This window comes from Haliotis rufescens, unplaced genomic scaffold (genome assembly GCF_023055435.1).
Source record: "Haliotis rufescens isolate VD_foot unplaced genomic scaffold, xgHalRufe1.0.p SCAF_20, whole genome shotgun sequence".
NCBI classification, from domain to species: domain Eukaryota; kingdom Metazoa; phylum Mollusca; class Gastropoda; order Lepetellida; family Haliotidae; genus Haliotis; species Haliotis rufescens.
The window spans coordinates 19,189,974-19,211,251 of NW_025963891.1; the positions used below are offsets into that span (position 1 = coordinate 19,189,974).

General features: G+C 44.7%; 2 protein-coding genes across 3 annotated transcripts in view; both read right to left on the reverse strand.

The window, feature by feature from the left end:
- LOC124130090 (galanin receptor 2a-like) overlaps positions 1-21,278 on the reverse strand; it is a 71,074-nt gene that overhangs the window by 24,963 nt on the left and 24,833 nt on the right. The window contains exon 2 of one of the 2 annotated variants that reach the window (XM_048400920.1): positions 3,203-3,277. The gene's annotated coding sequence lies outside the window, so the exon portion shown is untranslated. Of the gene's footprint in view, positions 1-3,202; positions 3,278-8,645; positions 8,895-21,278 lie in introns of those variants that run through there. The other variant, XM_048400921.1, reaches the window with a different exon arrangement.
- LOC124140199 (mucin-2-like) lies at positions 17,589-19,727 on the reverse strand. The gene has a single exon (XM_048401031.1). The coding sequence runs from the start codon at positions 19,725-19,727 to the stop codon at positions 17,589-17,591; it is 2,139 nt and encodes a 712-aa protein (XP_048256988.1).

The window sequence follows — 21,278 nt, forward strand, 5'->3', positions numbered from 1 at the left end:
GCCGAGCACCTTAACCACTCACACAACAGTCTAGGCCTGTTACTTTCCGTTACGAAAATTGAAAGCATACTTTCGTGGTAACCGGTTTGAAGATGATGGAAGTCTTAAGGTCTCAACATAAGGGTGTTTCATGGACCAGTCAGAATACAGTTTTGCTGATGTAAGTATCTTTAAGGTGAAATAGGCCAAAAACTTTCAGTTTGAGGTGATTATATTGAAAAGTGGTGCAGACATATATGGACTAGGTAACCTCCTTTGACGTGGCCTGTTCCTTGTGTCTTCTACTTCTGTGCCCTACTTCACATTCGTTCGCCTACCGATGTTTCCTTTCTGCTACTCAGCCTACATTATTGTTATCACCTACCTGGGTGTTCCACAACACACACCCTCTGTGCGTCCCCGAGTTACTTGTGCTCCCTTCACATGTAATCACCTACCCGGGTGTCCTTCTTTCTAAGAATCAGCCTACATTACTGTTCCACAACAAGACGTCCTCTATGCGCATCCCCTAGCGAAATATCCTCCTTTGACATGTAACCACCTGCCTCGATGTCCTTCTTTCTACAAGACAGCCTACACTATTGTCCCGAGTTCCATGTCCATCACCGTCAATCCTCTCACCGTTTGCTGCGATGACCCCTATCTCTTTAGTCCCGCATTTCCCCAACACCCAGCTAACCTTCAACCTTCTAACATGCCTATGTACCGCCCCGTCTATACCTGAATCAGTTACCATTATCTACAATTCCTCAGTAACAGGCATTAGCCATCCTGAGTGCCTTGGTCAGGACGTACGACATGGCACCAGACTATCCGTGTCCATGGAACCCCATGTCAGAGACTGGAATCAGTCAACGACTGAATTAACATTGAAATCTAATTTGTGGGTGGCTGTGGATACTCTTAGTCTCACTGAAACATTCCACACCTAGTTTATGCCAAGCTTGTCATCAGAAAACGCGATATAATTAAATCAACAAGAGAAAGGTTGACATCAACGTAACTGGCCTGTCTGCATCTGACACATGATTGCTACATTCCATGCAGGGTCCTACATATGAATAATTAACAAGCTCCTGCGCATGCGTTATGAGAATCGCGTATCTTTATATTAGATTGAAATTATTTACATAAACATGTAAAATTAGAAGTTGTAAAGTTTCCGGAAAGAGCAGGCTGAAGGTTATATTTCATTATATTTGTCTCTGGTGCTGAGAAGACATGTAAATTAAATCTTGTCACTGCGGCTCATGCCTAACTCCCCAGTGATATTTACAACGTGTTGAGGCGTAATGAAGATTTATATATTTTGTGTATAATGCCTATAAGTCTGTGTCCGAGAAAGAGCAAACCTATTTGTATAATTGGTGCAAACGGCACTGATAAAACGAAGGACGCATAGAGAGTACCAATAACGTGAAGCTTTCCTTTTCAATCTGATGTCGCGCCAAGTTTTAGTCAGAAGCATCCAATTAGTTCTCAGCGAGAAATCGGAAAGCCTGTATAATTAGCACGACCTTCATTTGTCGAACTAGAATATATTGATGTATACGCTTTCAGGAATCAAATAAACAAAGTTCTTTACACGTTAAGCAGTTTGTATTCCAAGCACACAATCGCGTCAGTGGGCCTGTAGTTACTATGTGGCAAGATTAGCATGTCTGAATACGCCCTGACTCCTTGTTAATTATTGAAACATCCTTAATTCCATCCACTCCACTGAAGACCACACATGTCATTAAGACAGCTTTAAGTAACGACTACATCAGTCTTAAGTGACACTGATGTAACGACATCTCCCAAAACGACACGACTGCAGCATACCCAATAATCTTCACAGATCGTCTTGCCCTCGGCCGTGGTTAACATCCTCTTAGGTTGATGGGTCACCAGTGGTTTAGACGTCCCCTGGGACCTGGCAATCACTGAGACCATGCTGTCTGTGACGGCTGGAGTTACCACCAGTTGCTCTGACGGAACCACGTGTGTTTCAGGGAGACATCGTCGTTGCGGTGCTCCACATAGTTCCTCCTATTCTTTTGAGTAGTTGAGAGGAGATGGGAGGATGTATATGCGGGTTGTGTCGTGGCAGTTATATAACTGTACATTTTGTACATGTTTCCACGAGATTATGAAACAGTGTCCTGCGTAAGTGTGCTGACCATGTTTTCAACATAATTCCTAAACACCGCCTCCGTGGTCTTGTGGTAGGGCGTCCATCCGGAAAGCGGGGGGTTCGGGGTTCGATCTCCGGCCGCGTCATACCAAAAGACGTTAAAAGATGGTACTTGTTGTTACCCTGTCTGGCGCTCGGCATTAAGGGGCTAAAAATAGGACTTGTCAACTCGGAGTCAGTATAATGTGTCTAAATACAAATTGCAAACAACCTGAAGCTGAATCAGTTATACGGACTTGCGCTTCCTTATGGATACGAGAATATGATATACACCATACCAAATTACCACGTAAAGTTATTAACGTTAAGATTGTTTTAAGGCTGGACTTGAAGACAGTTCTTGTTCATGCGTATGTAAAACTGCCACTTTTTGCATTTAGTATGTAATTCATACATGTTGGTTGTTCAAGTAGATGTATAACGTATACTCATTATTTGTATTGTTGTGAAAGAGGAACAAACAGGCGGGCAAGAGAAATTATACACTTGGAAATTGGATTTGACCAAAAGTCAAACGTTATCAAACCGTTACTTGGCTAAAAACAGTCGCCGAAACACTCCAAAACACAACCAGGATAGCATATAAAATACATCACCATCGGACCCGTGAAGATCCGGGATAGAATAGGTCTTCAGCAACCCATGCTTGCTGTAAAAGGCGACTATGCTTGTCGTAAGAGGCGACTAACGGGATCGGGTGGTCAGGCTCGCTGACTTGGTTGATGCATGAGATCAATCCTAATTGCGTGGATCGATGCTCATGATGTCAATCACTGGATTATCTCGTCCAGACTCGATTATTTGCAGACCGCCGTCATATAGAGGAAATATTGCAGACAACCAACCAACCAACCAACCAACCAACCAACCAACCAACCATCAACCAATCACCATCGAATAACCATTTCTTGTTCATTTATAGCCATCATCCAAGATGGTGTAACCTTTCTTTTGACGGCAGTGTACATGAAACGGTTATTGAGGAGACACATATAAAGGTTGGTGAAAATAGACAATTGTATTTACCACTTTGTTTCATCTTCTGACACAAAAGGAAACAGCAGGCCTTGACGTCATGTCGGGATACTTCAGGTACAGTTCCTGGAACAATACAGTCCCAGGAAACGACATTATAGAGAAGCAATGTCGTTATAGCGAGTGACTGGATAATGTAAGTAACTGAGCGAATGGACGACCATACACGTGGTGTACTTGAGTTAAAAGGCGCTATCTGTTCTGGCCTTGTACCTATCCGATGCCCACGGTAATTACATTTCACACCCAGAACGACGAGGGAATTAGTGCCCGTATTTCCTCTCTGGGTACAACACACACGTTCCATAATATATGAATGTACCAACTTTAACAATGCTTAACAATCACCTATATGCTGGAACGTTCAGTCTTTGTCATGAATGTACTACCTTTATAGGTGAATGTGTGTATAAACGGGACACTGAAGTATTGAAAGATAACCCCATTTAGATGTCCGACACCTGTCTAAACCAACAATGTAAAGATTCCAGTTCAAAGAACGGAAGGAAATCCCCTCATGTTGAAGCACGCTCTGGTTCGTTGTTTGTCTTGAGTTACATCCAAACACGTACCTTTAAAACTCTGATGCAAAGCCGTGACCAGACATCTTGTTTGTTTTCGACACAAAGGATGAAGGAGCAATCCCTTCACGCAACTAAATCTCACCTCCCGTCACGCGGGATCAGCCATGTCACCCGAGTAGGCAACTTTCCCGATACTATCTGCCTCCTTGTCAGAGGCCAGTATTACTGCTAGAACGTATAATCAACTGACGTCCGTTCTTGTTATGCAATTCCGTTCAGCTATGACTCTATAGCTATAAGGTCTTAATATAACTATACTGTGTCTGATACTGCAGTAATCTAGGCTTGCCAAACATTATGGACTTGCATACGTTGTATTTTATATATTTGTTTCAGGGTCTGTATGATAGACAAGAGGGATTGGCTGAACACTCATTTACAAGAGCCCCTCCCCAATGCTGTAGGAAGACAAAATAACGAAACTTGGCAATTGTAATCAGCTAAATTTGTTGAAAGAATAACATTTGAATGCAGGTAATCCACAGTGATGATTCAGACTTGTACAGCTATGGTTCATCAGACTTAAACATCATTGTTGAGATTTAAGATTCCTGATTGAGACTGCTACAGTCACAGTTCCAGAGTGAATGTTCAGACATGGTTCAGACAAGAATCTGGACATGGAGCAGTGTGAATCTGGACATGGAGCAGAGTGAATCCGGACATGGAGCAGGGTGAACCTGGACATGGAGCAGAGTGAATCTGGACATGGAGTAGTGTGAATCTGGACATGGAGCAGTGTGAATCTGGACATGGAGCAGAGTGAATCTGGACATGGATCAGAGTGAATCTGGACATGGAGCAGGGTGAACCTGGACATGGAGCAGTGTGAATCCGGACATGGAGCAATGTGAATCTGGACATGGAGTAGTGTGAATCCGGACATGGAGCAGTGTGAATCCGGACATGGAGCTGTGTGAATCTGGACATGGAGTAGTGTGAATCTGGACATGGAGCAGGTTGAATCCGGACATGGAGTAGTGTGAATCTGGACATGGAGCAGTGTGAATCTGGACATGGAGCAGAGTGAATCTGGACATGGAGCAGTGTGAACCCGGACATGGAGCAGTGTGGACCTGGACATGGAGCAGTGTGGACCTGGACATGGAGCAGTGTGGACCTGGACATGGAACAGTGTGAACCCGGACATGGAGCTGTGTGAATCTGGACATGGAGCAGTGTGAATCTGGACATGGAGCAGTGTGGACCTGGACATGGAGCAGGGTGAACCTGGACATGGAGCAGTGTGGACCCGGATATGGAGCAGTGTGAATCTGGACATGGAGCTGTGTGAATCTGGACATGGAGCTGTGTGAATCTGGACATGGAGCAGTGTGAATCTGGACATGGAGCTGTGTGAATCTGGACATGGAGCAGTGTGGACCTGGACCTGGAGCTGTGTGAATCTGGACATGGAGCAGTGTGAATCTGGACATGGAGCAGTGTGGACCCGGATATGGAGCAGTGTGAATCTGGACATGGAGCAGAGTGAACCTGGACATGGAGCAGTGTGAACCTGGACATGGAGCAGTGTGAATCTGGACATGGAGCAGTGTGAATCTGGACATGGAACAGTGTGAACCCGGACATGGAGCTGTGTGAATCTGGACATGGAGCAGTGTGAATCTGGACATGGAGCTGTGTGAATCTGGACATGGAGCAGTGTGAATCTGGACATGGAGCAGTGTGAATCTGGACATGGAGCAGTGTGGACCTGGACATGGAACAGTGTGAACCCGGACATGGAGCTGTGTGAACCTGGACATGGAGTAGTGTGAATCTGGACATGGAGCAGTGTGAATCTGGACATGGAGCTGTGTGAATCTGGACATGGAGCAGTGTGAATCTGGACATGGAGCAGTGTGGACCTGGACATGGAACAGTGTGAACCCGGACATGGAGCTGTGTGAATCTGGACATGGAGCAGTGTGAATCTGGACATGGAGCTGTGTGAATCTGGACATGGAGCAGTGTGAATCTGGACATGGAGCTGTGTGAATCTGGACATGGAGCTGTGTGAATCTGGACATGGAGCCGTGTGAATCTGGACATGGAGCTGTGTGAATCTGGACATGGAGCAGTGTGAATCTGGACATGGAGCAGTGTGGACCCGGATATGGAGCAGTGTGAATCTGGACATGGAGCAGAGTGAACCTGGACATGGAGCAGTGTGAACCTGGACATGGAGCAGTGTGAATCTGGACATGGAGCAGAGTGAACCTGGACATGGAGCAGTGTGAACCTGGACATGGAGCAGTGTGAATCTGGACATGGAGCAGTGTGGACCTGGACATGGAACAGTGTGAACCCGGACATGGAGCTGTGTGAATCTGGACATGGAGCAGTGTGAATCTGGACATGGAGCAGTGTGAATCTGGACATGGAGCAGTGTGAACCTGGACATGGAGCAGTGTGAATCTGGACATGGAGCAGTGTGAATCTGGACATGGAGCAGTGTGAATCTGGACATGGAGCAGTGTGAATCTGGACATGGAGCAGTGTGAATCTGGACATGGAGCTGTGTGAATCTGGACATGGAGCAGTGTGAATCTGGACATGTCTCTTTATGTACCTCTGGCTATGAGTTGGTTAATGAGTCGAATGTTAATCAATCGATAACGGAACGATAACAAATTTATATTCATCATATAAAATTTGGTATTATGCATTACCCTTGGTAAAATAAATCGTATGATACGTCAAAGCATGCATATATAATGTTACAGTAAGAAGCTTAAGCTCATTACCAAAATGGCTTAAAAGACCCCAAAAGAAACATTAGCGAAATGAGATGTGATGGACAAAAACACACAATCGCATGACACTGAGCCATCCAACCTCTGAAGCTGATACAAAATCTGGAGCTCCCGGGGAACACAGATACGAAGTTGGATGATTGCAAATTGCACGGCACAGTTTCACATTTACTCCCTCCCTTCAGAAAACTATTACAAAAGCTCGATTCAATCTGGATCAGATTCAAACAAAAACACTTATTGATTCATGTGATAGAATCTGCCATAAAACGCTATCCTTGCCCCTTCTGATGCGGACAGTTGCAGGATCGCAATTTTTAATACCGTTGGCATGGTGAGAGTCGTATGGGAATTTTGGACAAAAAACTGAATTTCTAAACACAGTGGCAAGATTTGCAGGAACATTGGCGGGTCAGCAACTCCAACTCCGAGTATTATTCCTGACATCGGATCACGTAACGGTATTGGTACTATTGATGATCTGTGTGGGCGTCAGTTATGATTGGGTGGCTCTTTCCTCATTTACCGTTATCGAGTTGGACATTTGACATCGACCTATAACCTAGCGAATTATTAATTCATGTGTCATTTGACAGTAATAATCAGTCTAGTGTTGAAGTAAAATAATTTTATTGCAATGGCCGGAAGCCATAGTATCTGAATTATTCGTATACCAGGAATAATATGATTACACAATGACATTTAGAAAGTGGTCAAATGTAACAAATGTTATATTTGGGATAACGAATGTGTGTTCGAATCCCGGATGGGACTCAACCATAAAAAGTACAAGAATTTGTACTTTACTAAGAAAGTTTTATCCCAAATATATATATTTGAACAGGAATAATGTATGTTCTAATATCTTGAAATTAAAGTTGCTAATTTTACTACTTATTATATGACCATAAGCGTATCACTTTTGTAATATTATTGCCGGTTAAGTTTTACGTATTGAACAATTTGACGTGTAACCGTTTGAGGCTTCCCGCGGTTTTGCTATTTCGATCGCGAAAACAATATGTTGATCCATAATAGTCAAACAGCCAGACATGGGGCATTTATGATATACGTATCCATTCAATGTCTTATTTTGGTTTACTATAAATAACGATGCATTGATGTGACGATCAGCTCACACACGATTTCACCGAAACTAATGTCAACAATATTGAATCAATTTTTGAATAAAATAGATTACAAACATAAGAGCATATGTACACTGACATTGTTTTTTTTTATAACCAGTGAGTGAAATAACAGGGTTAAATTGTACTTCAGTACCGATTTGTTGACATGCTCTTTCCTGTGTTACGTGTTCACGACGGCGGTCTGTGAGTAATCGAGTCTGGACCAGGCAATCCAGTGAGTGATATCATGAGCATCGATTCACACAATTTGGATATGATGACAATCATCAACCAAGTCAGCGAGCCTGACCACCCGATCACGTTAGTCGCCTCTTCTGACAAGCATAGTCGCCGTTTACACATCCCACAAGTCCAGAACCATCCCTTATGGTTGAGCAGTGCATAGGTGGCCAAGTCGTCTGAAGCGCCGCGATTCGCTGTGCAGAGCTGCGTCCCTTGCATACCAGAAACCTATGATCTGGGTTCAGATCCCGGTTCGCCTCGATTGTCTTTCCAGGTTTGTCAGCACCATACCCGTGACTCGTGGGTTTCACAAAAGTGGAGAACGTATGAGACCTACATAACTCCGGGACTTCCTCCCACCTGAAGCTGGCACGACGTGATATAACTGGAATACTGACTTTTACCCTTTCAAATAGATACCCGTTTCAGATGTTAATTTAAAAAGTAAATATAAAACGTCAACGCCAGAGAATAACCAGTCCCGATTATCCAACCAAACAGTCTCCATAGGGCGTAAAAGGCAAAATAGCGGTGAAAATGATAAGAATAGATCGCTGAAAATCAATGATGACACTAGCGAAATATTTCCTATTTGTGTTTCTTTGTTCATATTCAAACAAATGTACACTTACTGTTGGCAGATTTTATATCATGAGTAAAAACATGTCCATCAATCCATCTGAAATGCAATTTGAAAACATTATGTCAATATGAAACTTACCGCTTACTTCGCCTCTGTCTTATTATCAACCTCTCCACGTTTCTCGAGCTGTCACTGAACCACACACCTATCCTCTCAACTTTTCCCCACTATGTTCTAAGAAACCAGGAAACTTTTAGAACATGCGGGAACGTGTTGGTTGTACGACAGTGTACATTCAAGAGCCGTCATGCAAAACGAATCAAACGAGGACACATTCAAAAGGAAGCGTCTCCAGATATCTGTCTCCGCCAGAACGAAGAAGTCCAACAAATCAGCAAGCTTCTAAAGTTGATGTGGGAGGACAGTTAGTCATGTTCATGACGAGTAACCAAGCTGAATTAGGTTGACGCATCCGTACACCTCCGTCATGATGAAATACTAACGATTTTCAGAACCGACTCGCAAGACCCTTCAAGATTTGATTTAAAGTATAAACAAATCATCACAGCATTAACGAGAGGTTACATTTGCCAGCAAGTAGGTTTGGAAGCCCACGACAAGACAACTTTCATGTGGAACTGACTGAGATACCGCGGCTGTGTTTATGGCAGATACAAACAGGCTTTCCAATATAATGCAAGCGAGCCATGTGTCTGCATCACTGACGCATAGTGATGGTGGCACCAGGTTCACGCGTGATTCACATAGTGTGGAGATTGAATAGGCCAGTCTTGGTGGTCCATATGCCCTCTTTAAATTACCACCTGTATAAAGATGTTTGAAGAGTCGACCCATGATACACGTACCACTTGAACGCTTCATTGTTTGATGAATGTTGCATTTGACCGTAGCTTAGGGGGGCGTTTCGGCCCATAGAGGGGGCATTTCAGTACATTCACATCGTATACGAGGTCGTGGGCTCAAGATACAGGGGTTAAATACATTACAAGACCTCGAGGGTCATATCCGAATTACATCTGATTGGTTTAATGCATGTTCACCTTCATTATAAAGTTAGGTGTTTTGAGTCCATGGTGTTGGATTTCTGATTTCACTGTCTTATCATACGAAAAAGGATGTTTTGACTTAATGGCTCCTGCTCAAATCAGGTTTAATTATCATGCGCTTGGGTCATTAGGTGCTATTTGATTTATCTCTGAGTAATATTTAAAGCTACTTCGCTCTTTGTTTACTGGAGACAATCGGCGTCTGTTGCAATCCTCCAAAGTATATTCTGGCCACGTATCAGCGTTTGATGCTGTTTTCGAATGTCTATTCTGGCCACTTAGCAGGGTCTGTTGCCGTCCCCGAATGTCTATTCTGGCCACGTATCAGCGTCTGTTGCGGTCCCCGAATGTCTATTCTGGCCACGTATCAGCGTCTGTGCCGTCACTGAATGTCTATTCTGGCCACGTATCAGCGTCTGTTGCCGTCACTGAATGTCTATTCTGGCCACGTATCAGCGTCTGTTGCCGTCACTGAATGTCTATTCTGGCCACGTATCAGCGTATGTTGCGGTCCCCGAATGTCTATTCTGGCCACGTATCAGCGTCTGTTGCGGTCCCCGAATGTCTATTCTGGCCACGTATCAGCGTCTGTGCCGTCACTGAATGTCTATTCTGGCCACGTATCAGCGTATGTTGCCGTCACTGAATGTCTATTCTGGCCACGTATCAGCGTCTGTTGCCGTCACTGAATGTCTATTCTGGCCACGTATCAGCGTATGTTGCGGTCCCCGAATGTCTATTCTGGCCACGTATCAGCGTCTGTTGCGGTCCCCGAATGTCTATTCTGGCCACGTATCAGCGTCTGTGCCGTCACTGAATGTCTATTCTGGCCACGTATCAGCGTATGTTGCCGTCACTGAATGTCTATTCTGGCCACGTATCAACGTCTGTTGCCGTCACTGAATGTCTATTCTGGCCACGTATCAGCGTATGTTGCGGTCCCCGAATGTCTATTCTGGCCACGTATCAGCTTCTGTTGCCGTCACCGAAGCTCTATTCTGACCACTATCAGCTTCTATTGCGGTCACCGAAGGTCTATTCGGGACACGTATCAGCGTCTGTGGCCGTCCCCGAATGTCTATTCTGGACACTCATCAGCTTCTATTGCGGTCCCTGAATGTCTATTCTGGCCACTATCAGCTTCTATTGCGGTCACCGAATGTCTATTCTGGGAACATATCAACGTCTGTTGCAGTCCCCGAAGGTCTATTCTGACCACTATCAGCGTCTGTTGCCGTCACCGAAGCTCTATTCTGACCACTATCAGCTTCTATTGCGGTCAACGAATGTCTATTCGGGACACGTATCCGTCCGTCGTCCGTCGTTGCCAACTAACACGATCAAGATATATCACCATCGTTGCGTTATAAAGGAGCAACAAGCAGACTGTATGAATTCATCGAAATTGAAGATATCACAAATCGAACTTCATAAAGTGCCCATACATGTCCAGTGATGACCTCACATCAGTTACTGTTTAACATTTAACCCTTGTTTGACATGCAATAAATCATCAAAATGTGATCAATGATTGGGTAAATACTCCCCATGGCGTCCCCGACATCGACTTCAGCTTGTGGGGCACTATACACACACCATGCCCAAGCTATAACGCTGATTGCAGTGGTAATTCAACATACTGTAACAGATTACCTCGTTACCGTCAATATACACCCGCCATGAAGACAAGAGAATCACTCGATGTGCAGGAGCAAGCAGCCGCAGATTGAAAGTGCTATCACGTTTGATAAGAAACGTTGATAAAGTGAGAAGGGTACTCTGGTATTAGTTGGATCCAATGAAGTTGATGGGAGAATTGTTTTTAGTGCAAGTCCACAAGGCACCCCGAGGGCAGCGGTGTTGGTCACTGATTTACAATAATCAGGAATCGATCTCGGAACCTTCATGCGCGGGGGCAATTATCATTAACAAGTTGGCGGAATTCACAGACCACTTCGAGATATTACTCCCAAAATAGACGGTACTATGAGTCTGAGAGATAAGAGTGCAATATCTAATACTCACACTTTCTCGATTCTCCTGCGCATTCTTGAATACTGTTTCTAGTAGTCGAATGCATGGGAAAGTCATAATCATCGAAATAAGCAAATAACGGTTTGGCGAAATCCATGTCGTCGGTCCAATGAAACAACATTGAAACTGAATAAAGATCCTCGCACTTCGTGAATATCCCATTACCCGCGATGTTATTTCCTGAATTCAGTGACGTGATACAAAAGTTGACACAATTTATAGATAACAACTTCATTAATTACTGTAAAGGCAACGTTTTAATTAAAGAAGTGGTTAACCATAAATTGTGTCTACTTTGTCTTCCGTCAACTTCTAAGTAATACCTATCAAACAATTCAACATGATACCACTTGAAAGAGAATTAAACCGTGAAACAGATCACAAATTATTGAATTTGTTAAACATGCCAAACTACAACTACGTACGAGTATGTGCAATAGATACTTGTTGGTACATGCGTAGGATAACAAAGAAGGAATCCAATCCCACCAAATCAACATGATATATAATCCTCTGTACTTTTATAATTTAAACAACATCCCTTCCAACAGCTGCATACCGTTCCATACATTACTTGGAATTGAATAAATCAACACACAGTCTTTCTTCAGGCAGTGTTTAACTTCAATGCGAAAATGTAATTGTTTACGAGCTAAAACACACATCACTTGTGAGACAGCTGTCGCTGTTCTGAATACACCCTTCAGTGTTTTATTTGTGGATTGCGTGTACATCGATCTGTTAAAAGCTCACGTCTTACCATTTGATGTATACGTTTGTAGTAAATGATTAGGGAGTCAAGACCTCAAACATTGAAGCAATATTGATAGATCGAGTTCGGGCTTAGAGACAAAGTAATAGTATTATTTACTGTAAACAGGTTTAGTTGTCAGAAATATTGCCTTAATGAGAAAGAAAGTGCACGTTCTGTCTGTTCTAGCAATGTGTTGCTTAAACTGAACATGAAAATGCCATGTGAAGTTTACTGAAAAAACAAAATGCGAAATGTTGGACGTCTTCACTGATAACATCTTTGTAAACTTTGGGGGTAAGACATTCAGGCAAGAAGGCGACATCCACATTGGCACCAATGGTGCCCCTCTTCGTGCTGATCTGTTTCTTATTGCATATGAATCGGAAGTTCTGCTCGTCTTGGCAAAGTCAAAACTAGGCAATCTGACCAAGAAAGTTCACTTAAGCTTCAGGTACATCGATGATCTCATATCGTTCAATAACCATCAAATAGCCAATTTCTTTCCACGGATTTATCGACCTGAACCAGAAAAAAAGGTGACCAGTGGGACCGCCCAGTCTGTTTCACATTTAGATTTGTGCATAAAGATTCAGAGTGACACAAGAATGTATCACAAGGGAGGTCTTCAACTTTCTAATAGTCAACTTATTTTTTCCCTTTATGTCAGCAATATTCCTGCAGCTCCAGCCTTTGGTAACATTTCGCAACTTCTGGGTACAATCGAGCATGCTCTTTCAGACAAGATTTCAAATAGCGTCATACGATTCTTGCTCAGAAGTTGTTTGATCATAATAAGGTTACAACATTCAAGGCCTCAGTAAAGTTTTTGAAATACTTTAGAGTAGACATGTGGAGATCATTTCAAAATTTGACATTCCAGTGATAACAATGATGTTCGATGCAATTTCCTATTTTGACTTGTACCATATGTTCCCTTGTTTTTTTCACGTGAACAACTGATTTTCCTTTGCATGTGTTTGTGACGGGTGGCACCGGTGTGGCAGGATACGCTCACCTTATCGCGAACACCTGGTGTCATCACTTTTTGATAGTGATTCATAAACACGTGCTCAAGATATTTTCGGAATCGTACAAAGGACTTTGTTGCATTGTCGCTCTTTGAATAATTTTACCAAAGGGCGACAATGCGACACAGCAACAAATGTCTCTTCTAGGATTCCATAGTTAAAGGCGCCATTGTCGTTATGCGATGAAATATGAGCTTTACTGAGGAGACCAAAGAAACAAGAGACCGGACATGCAATATATCAATTCATCGTGTTGATTTATTTTTTGGTAAATGTGTTTTTATTAACGAAGCTTGTTTTCAAATTGGTAAAGCTTGAACCGAAGTTTGCCTTACAACAGTTTGTGTTATTATTAAGTTGTATGTTGCAGTGTATACCGTCAACACCAGTTAGTCATTAATTACGGTTTCTGTCATAGCTGCACTCAATTGTTAACAGGTAGAATAACATTTATTCCATGAAATAAGGATTGAATATCATCTAATTAAATATTGGGTGGGTGAAATAGGATTTAACGTCACGTTAAAGATAATTAACTTATATAGCGACGTACATGCACCTGTCTGTGCGCGCGCCTGTGCTAGTCCGGAGTAATCCCGGTTTTAAAGTGCTTTCCCACTGAGATAACATGCCAACAATGTGTCAGTGCGTGTGCGTTTGCGTGTGTGCGTGCGCTAGTACTAGTCCGGACTAATACTTATCATATACCGTGCCATAGTTTAACATGGATACCCCACTCTGACACAACATATTGACCAGTCCTTGTTTTGTCCCCTCAATGCCAAGCTACAGGTAGGGTGACGACAACTCTCTCTCATGGGGGTAAGAAGGGGAAAGCAATGAGATTGGAATTGTCTAACAAAATATGCCCAAGGGCATGTAAGAGATAGTATACATACAACACAAGTTTGTGATTAGTGAGTGAGTGAGTGAGTATGGTTTTACGCCGCTTTTAGCAATATTCCAGCAATATCACGGCGGGGGACACCAGAAATGGGCTTCACACATTGTACCCATGTCGGGAATCGAACCCGGGTCTTCGGCGTGACGAGCTAACGCTTTAACCACTAGGCTACCCGACCGCCCCAGTTTGTGATTAAAAAAACTTGTGTCATAGCACGCCCGTCTTTTTACGTGAATGACATCAACCCAAGTTAGTCATTCAAAACAGTTTCTAAGTAAGGTACAGAATCTCGTACTTTGGGGGGTTAAAGTGTGCTGGCGATTAGGTGACTCACTCTGTCAGTGTGGGTTCGAATCCCGGACGGGACTCAACCCCCAAAAAGTACGAGAATCTGTACTTTACTAAGAAAGCGTTATCCCAAATATAACATTTGTTACATTTGACCACTTTCTTAAATGGCATTGTGTATTCATTCAAAACAGGTCTGTAACTATAAACGCCATAACCATTGAGACCAAAAGAACATGAGAAACTCGTGATAGAACAAACAAACATGATCGTCTTCATGCTATCTACTTATTCTAGGTACCTCCGTGTAACAGACCCAAGGACTGCAGACGGTCGAACCCTGAATCCACAGGTGACTCAATTAAGACACAAAGAAAGCCTGCCTACCTTTTACAACTCGCCCGCGCCGCTCCCCGACTACTAATATGATATTGTAACGGTTACTGTTTGTTGGAATAAAAGCCGGATTCTATCGTCTGCTCGTTAATTGGCAGACGATATCACACTTCTCGAGGCCACGCGCTCTACGAGATTACCACGTGACGTAAATAAGCGGAACAGCAGGGTGGAGTTCATAAGTGCATGTTGATCCCAAGGGCCAGTTCACCTTGAAGAGTCTTAGGCTAATTGGGATTTACTTACAAAAACAGGGATTTGAATGATATTTGTGACAGGATTTTAGGAACTAACAAGTTGTAAGTGTGGCATATGTTCATGTGTAGTGTGGAGACATTCACCCCTAAACCTAAAGTGTACATAAAAATATAGCTAAGAAAATGTACTTTTTCTAATGTAATGTAGGATTCGACAAAAATATACATGTCAGTCTTTTAATAAATATTTCTATTTATTTTCAATTTCTTACAAACACTTTTGAAAATATCAACAGTTTCATAAAAAAACATAATATCACCATTAACGTTTTCAAACCATTTTCAACCATTACCTTGAAACGTTCAATCTGCCTTGACCGACATCCCATTCTATGTTATTTGTACGTTGTGTTCTGTCTGTTTATGAGGTTCTAATTTGGATAATTGGTCGGCTCTTGTGTTGGTTTTGGTGCAGCTTGTGGTACTTGTATAATGATAAACGTATATCATATATCGTCCCATAGTTAATAACAATCCTATACTTTATTTGTATTTCATATACGAAAATAAACAAATTGGTGATGATAACGTCACCATGACTAACGTTCTACTAATTAATCCACAATGCAGAATCATTAGAGGAGAGGCAGAAGGGTAGTGGATCAGCACTGACCAACACGGACCAGCACGGACTAACACGGACCAGCACATACCAGTACGGACTAACACGGACAAGCACCGACCAACACGGACCAGAACTGATCGTGATCATGCATGAAGACTCCATTGCACTTCCCATATACATGCATTTTATCAAGTATTTTGTTTGCCGCACTCAGCAATATTCCAGCTATATAGCGTCGGTCTGTAAATAATCGTGTCTGGACCACACAATCCAGTGATTGGCATCATGAGCATCGATGACATGCATCAACCAAAACAGTGAGTCTGACCACCCGATCCCGTTAGTTGCCTCTTACGACAAGCATAGTCGCCTTTTACCTCAAGAATTGGTTCCTGAAGACTGATTCCACCCCGGTCTTTCACGGGTCTGGTGTATTTGTATTTATCTTGAGCACTTGAATGTTACCCGTGAAGATCCTGGTTAGAATTGTTCTTCAGGAACCCTTGCTGTTGGTAAGAGGTAATAAAAGAGACTAAGTTGTCAGGATCGCTTTCTTGGTTGATGGATGTCATCGTATCTTAATTGATTACCGCAAGCCTCAGGCTGTCAATCACTGGATTGTCGTTCTCGAAACTCGATTATTCACTGACCGACTTCATTATATAGCAGAAATATTGCGGCGTTAAGCATCAAAGAAAAAGGGTTAACTTGTGTTCGAAATCCCACACCTGTTTTATTTTTCAAAATGCTGTATCCGCGATTTGATGTCTTCTGAACTTTGATGTTTTAACCATTGGCATCATACCAGCTTCCTACTCTAGGAGACGTGCCTGCTGTCATCTTCATCGCGAAGCCACTCACTCACCTTATGGAACACTTCTCATCATCTCTATTTGATAGTGATTCATACACTCATGCTCATTATCTTGCCGAATCGTGCAACGGATGCTGCTTTTATTTCTGATGATTATGGAAAGGCTTTTTACGTTTTTTCATATTGTGGTATTAAAATCAACATCAAACAACAAACTCTAGAAATACTTAAGGAAAGCTAGTCATGATTGTATCATTATATTACGTCACATAATGATCAAGCCAGTATCTTGGGGTATTGAACCCCCGGAGCTTAGGCATTTAGTCTCGCTGCTGGTTAATCGCCATAGTAAAGATGATTCAATTTGGAAAGTTCCTCCTTTTAGATTTTGTTGGAACTTTGATATGATATTAAGGGGGGCTTGTTAAATATGGATCAACGAAAACATTCTGTTGCAATTTGTGGTTGGTCTATTGTTGTTTTGACCGGAATGGTAGTGCCTTCTATTGTTTAGCATTCCTGCTGTACACATCTGAAACTGATGTGTGTGTATTGTTGGCAGGGTTTGAGGAGCGGTTGAGTGGCCCTCTGGTCCCATCATAACGACAGCAGGGTCGAGCCTCGCCATAGGTGTAGGAGGTGTGGTAGCATGGTGTTCCCGTGTGATGGCATGGGATGGGTTTTGAGTTCGATGTGGTAGCGATTGTGAGTGTCAGTGGGATTTGGGTTGTCAGTGTGGGTGTGGGTGTGGGTGTGGGTGTGGGTGTGGAATTTTGGTTTGGTTGTGGGGGTTGGTATGGTTGTGGAAGTTGGTGTGGTTGTGGGGACTGGTGGGGTATATGGGGTTTGTGTGGTGTTTGGTTGTCAGTGTGGGTGTGCAATTTTGGTTTGGTTGTGGGGGTTGGTATGGTTGTGGGGGTTGGTATGGTTGTGGGGACTGGTGTGGTATTGGGGGTTTGTGTGGTGTTTGATTGTCAGTGTGGGTGAGGGTGTGGGTGTGGGTGTGGGTGTGGGTGTGCAATTTTGGTGTTGTTGTCGGGGTGGTCGTGGTCTTGGGTATGGGTGTGGTGTGGGGAGGTCGTGGTCTTGGGTATGGGTGTGGTGTGGTGCGGGGAGATCGTGGTCATGGGTGTGGTGTGGTGTGGGGAAATCGTGGTCTTGGGTATGGGTGTGGTGTGGTGTGGGGAGGTCGTGGTCTTGGGTATGGGTGTGGTGTGGTGTGGGGAGGTCGTGGTCTTGCTTTTGGGTGTGGTGTGGTGTGGGGAGATCGTGGTCTTGGGTATGGGTGTGGTGTGGTGCGGGGAGATCGTGGTCTTGCTTTTGGGTGTGGTGCGGGGAGGTCGTGGTCTTGCTTTTGGGTGTGGTGTGGTGCGGGGAGATCGTGGTCTTGGGTATGGGTGTGGTGTGGTGCGGGGAGATCGTGGTCTTGCTTTTGGGTGTGGTGTGGTGCGGGGAGATCGTGGTCTTGGGTATGGGTGTGGTGTGGTGCGGGGAGATTGTGGTCTTGCTTTTGGGTGTGGTGTGGTGTGGTGTGGTGTGGGGAGGTCGTGGTCTTGGGTATGGGTGTGGTGTGGTGCGGGGAGATCGTGGTCTTGCTTTTGGGTGTGGTGTGGTGCGGGGAGGTCGTGGTCTTGGGTATGGGTGTGGTGTGGTGCGGGGAGATCGTGGTCTTGCTTTTGGGTGTGGTGTGGTGTGGTGTGGGGAGGTCGTGGTCTTGGGTATGGGTGTGGTGTGGTGCGGGGAGATCGTGGTCTTGCTATTGGGTGTGGTGTGGTGCGGGGAGGTCGTGGTCTTGGGTATGGGTGTGGTGTGGTGTGGGGAGGTCGTGGTCTTGGGTATGGGTGTGGTGCGGGGAGATCGTGGTCTTGGGTATGGGTGTGGTGTGGTGTGGGGAGGTCGTGGTCTTGGGTATGGGTGTGGTGTGGTGTGGGGAGGTCGTGGTCTTGCTTTTGGGTGTGGTGTGGTGCGGGGAGATCGTGGTCTTGGGTATGGGTGTGGTTTGGTGTGGGGAGGTCGTGGTCTTGGGTATGGGTGTGGTGTGGTGTGGGGAGGTCGTGGTCTTGGGTATGGGTGTGGTGTGGTGTGGGGAGGTCGTGGTCTTGGGTATGGGTGTGGTGTGGTGTGGGGAGGTCGTGGTCTTGGGTATGGGTGTGGTGCGGGGAGATCGTGGTCTTGGGTATGGGTGTGGTGTGGTGTGGGGAGGTCGTGGTCTTGGGTATGGGTGTGGTGTGGTGTGGTGTGGGGAGGTCGTGGTCTTGGGTATGGGTGTGGTGTGGTGCGGGGAGGTCGTGGTCTTGGGTATGGGTGTGGTGCGGGGAGATCGTGGTCTTGGGTATGGGTGTGGTGTGGTGCGGGGAGATCGTGGTCTTGCTTTTGGGTGTGGTGTGGTGTGGGGAGGTCGTGGTCTTGGGTATGGGTGTGGTGTGGTGTGGGGAGGTCGTGGTCTTGGGTATGGGTGTGGTTTGGTGTGGGGAGGTCGTGGTCTTGGGTATGGGTGTGGTGCGGGGAGATCGTGGTCTTGGGTATGGGTGTGGTGTGGTGTGGGGAGGTCGTGGTCTTGGGTATGGGTGTGGTGTGGTGTGGTGCGGGGAGGTCGTGGTCTTGGGTATGGGTGTGGTGTGGTGTGGGGAGGTCGTGGTCTTGCTTTTGGGTGTGGTGTGGTGCGGGGAGATCGTGGTCTTGGGTATGGGTGTGGTGTGGTGTGGGGAGGTCGTGGTCTTGGGTATGGGTGTGGTGTGGTGTGGGGAGATCGTGGTCTTAGGTATGGGTGTGGTGTGGTGCGGGGAGATCGTGGTCTTGCTTTTGGGTGTGGTGTGGTGCGGGGAGATCGTGGTCTTGGGTATGGGTGTGGTGTGGTGCGGGGAGATCGTGGTCTTGGGTATGGGTGTGGTGTGGTGCGGGGAGATCGTGGTCTTGGGTATGGGTGTGGTGTGGTGTGGGGAGATCGTGGTCTTGGGTATGGGTGTGGTGTGGTGCGGGGAGATCGTGGTCTTGGGTATGGGTGTGGTGTGGTGTGGGGAGGTCGTGGTCTTGGGTATGGGTGTGGTGTGGTGCGGGGAGGTCGCGGTGTGGGTATGGCTGAAGTTATGTATCACATCACCTCCCACCCCCATGAACCGTACCCTGCTTCCTGTTCCGTATTTGTACAGTCGTCGTCAAACACACAGAGAGCTGCGTTCCTTCAGATTACTGATGCATTTATCTCCAGTTCATTCGGAGACAAAATAGGTATGTGTTTCCTGAAACGCAATGAATGAATACCTACAAAAGATCCGGGTTCACTGACACATCCGGGCATGCCACCTGTCCAGCTCACTTCTGCAGTCAGGGCAGTTTGTTACTGACATAGTGTCCCAGCATATAACCCATATCTTCAATCATTGAATACAGTCAGTCCGCCGTCAGCTGTACACGTATTAGGGTTGGAAATGCTTTATTCAGCCAGGACCAGAAATCATTGTATCGATTCTAAGCCAATATAAGATAGCTACGCGATAAATCGCAAAGAACGATAAAGAACGAAGCGTGGTTTATTTCACGATAAAACGTTATTCTATCATGACGTCATTTCTGAAGATTCGAGCATGCGCTCGCAACTTGATGACGTCGTATATATGACGACGTTACTTGAGAGGGGAGTGTCTAGCGAGTAGTTTCCCATAGATGTAGTTGGGCAACGCAGATAAAAGCGAAGGCCGAACCATCGCATCCAAAAGCAGGAGAGATATGACAATCTCTATTGGAGAAATGATACAGGTAATCGACGTGAGGATTGTGAGAATATGCGGGAAATACCCACCTGTGCACAAAATGGACTTGTCCGACGTTGCCGAAATCGGATTCTATTGAGGGAGTCATTGATTATTCTTCCTGCAATGTTTTATTGTACGATGAACAACTCCCACTCGTCGTTTATTTCTTAAATAACATGGTATTAGTGTCGAAAATAAACGAGTTAAAGTTTACAACGCCGCGATAATTCAGTCATATCACGGCGAGTCGTCAACGAAGTAGGGGCGATGATGTTGCCTAGTGGTTAAAGCGTTCGCTCGTCACGCCGAAGACCCGGGTTCGATTCGCCAAACCGGTACAATGTGCCAAGCCAATTTCTGGCGTCCCCCGTCGTGATATTGCTGGAATATTTCTAAAAGAGGCGTAAAAAGGGCAAGCACACTCGTCCACGACGTCGAGAAACAACTGCACAAAATCAGGTGTGCCATACATTGTAACAATCTATCGACTGCCATGGTGTACTGGGGACCTTAACATCTCATGTGATTACGTTGATTCCTTGGTCGTACGTTCATTTATGCAACTTGAGCCAAACCAGTTACTAGTAATTACATTTTGTTTATACACCCCGTTATTTTCCATTTCCACGTAATAATTTTCTTCAATAAAAATATTTTGATTTACCTCAGAAAAATAATTGATTATTTTCGGTGTAAACACTCGTCATGCTACCCTCCACCATTGGTATATAACTAGGGAAATATCTAAAACATCGCGTAACAAAACACAGGTGCGGTATAGCGATACCAATTTTGAACGGTGTCGTGAAGCCATACCTGTCAAATGAAGCCCCGTGGTGCTAGTTTCGTTTCGATGGCTAATCAACACTTAACAGCGTCAATGACGTGAGAAGAATAGTTTCAATCAGGTCC

Bases quoted from the DNA above. Each gene is read 5' to 3' on its own strand.
- LOC124140199 (XM_048401031.1), bottom strand. From the start codon at position 19,727: ATGGGGGTGGGAGGTGATGTGATACATAACTTCAGCCATACCCACACC.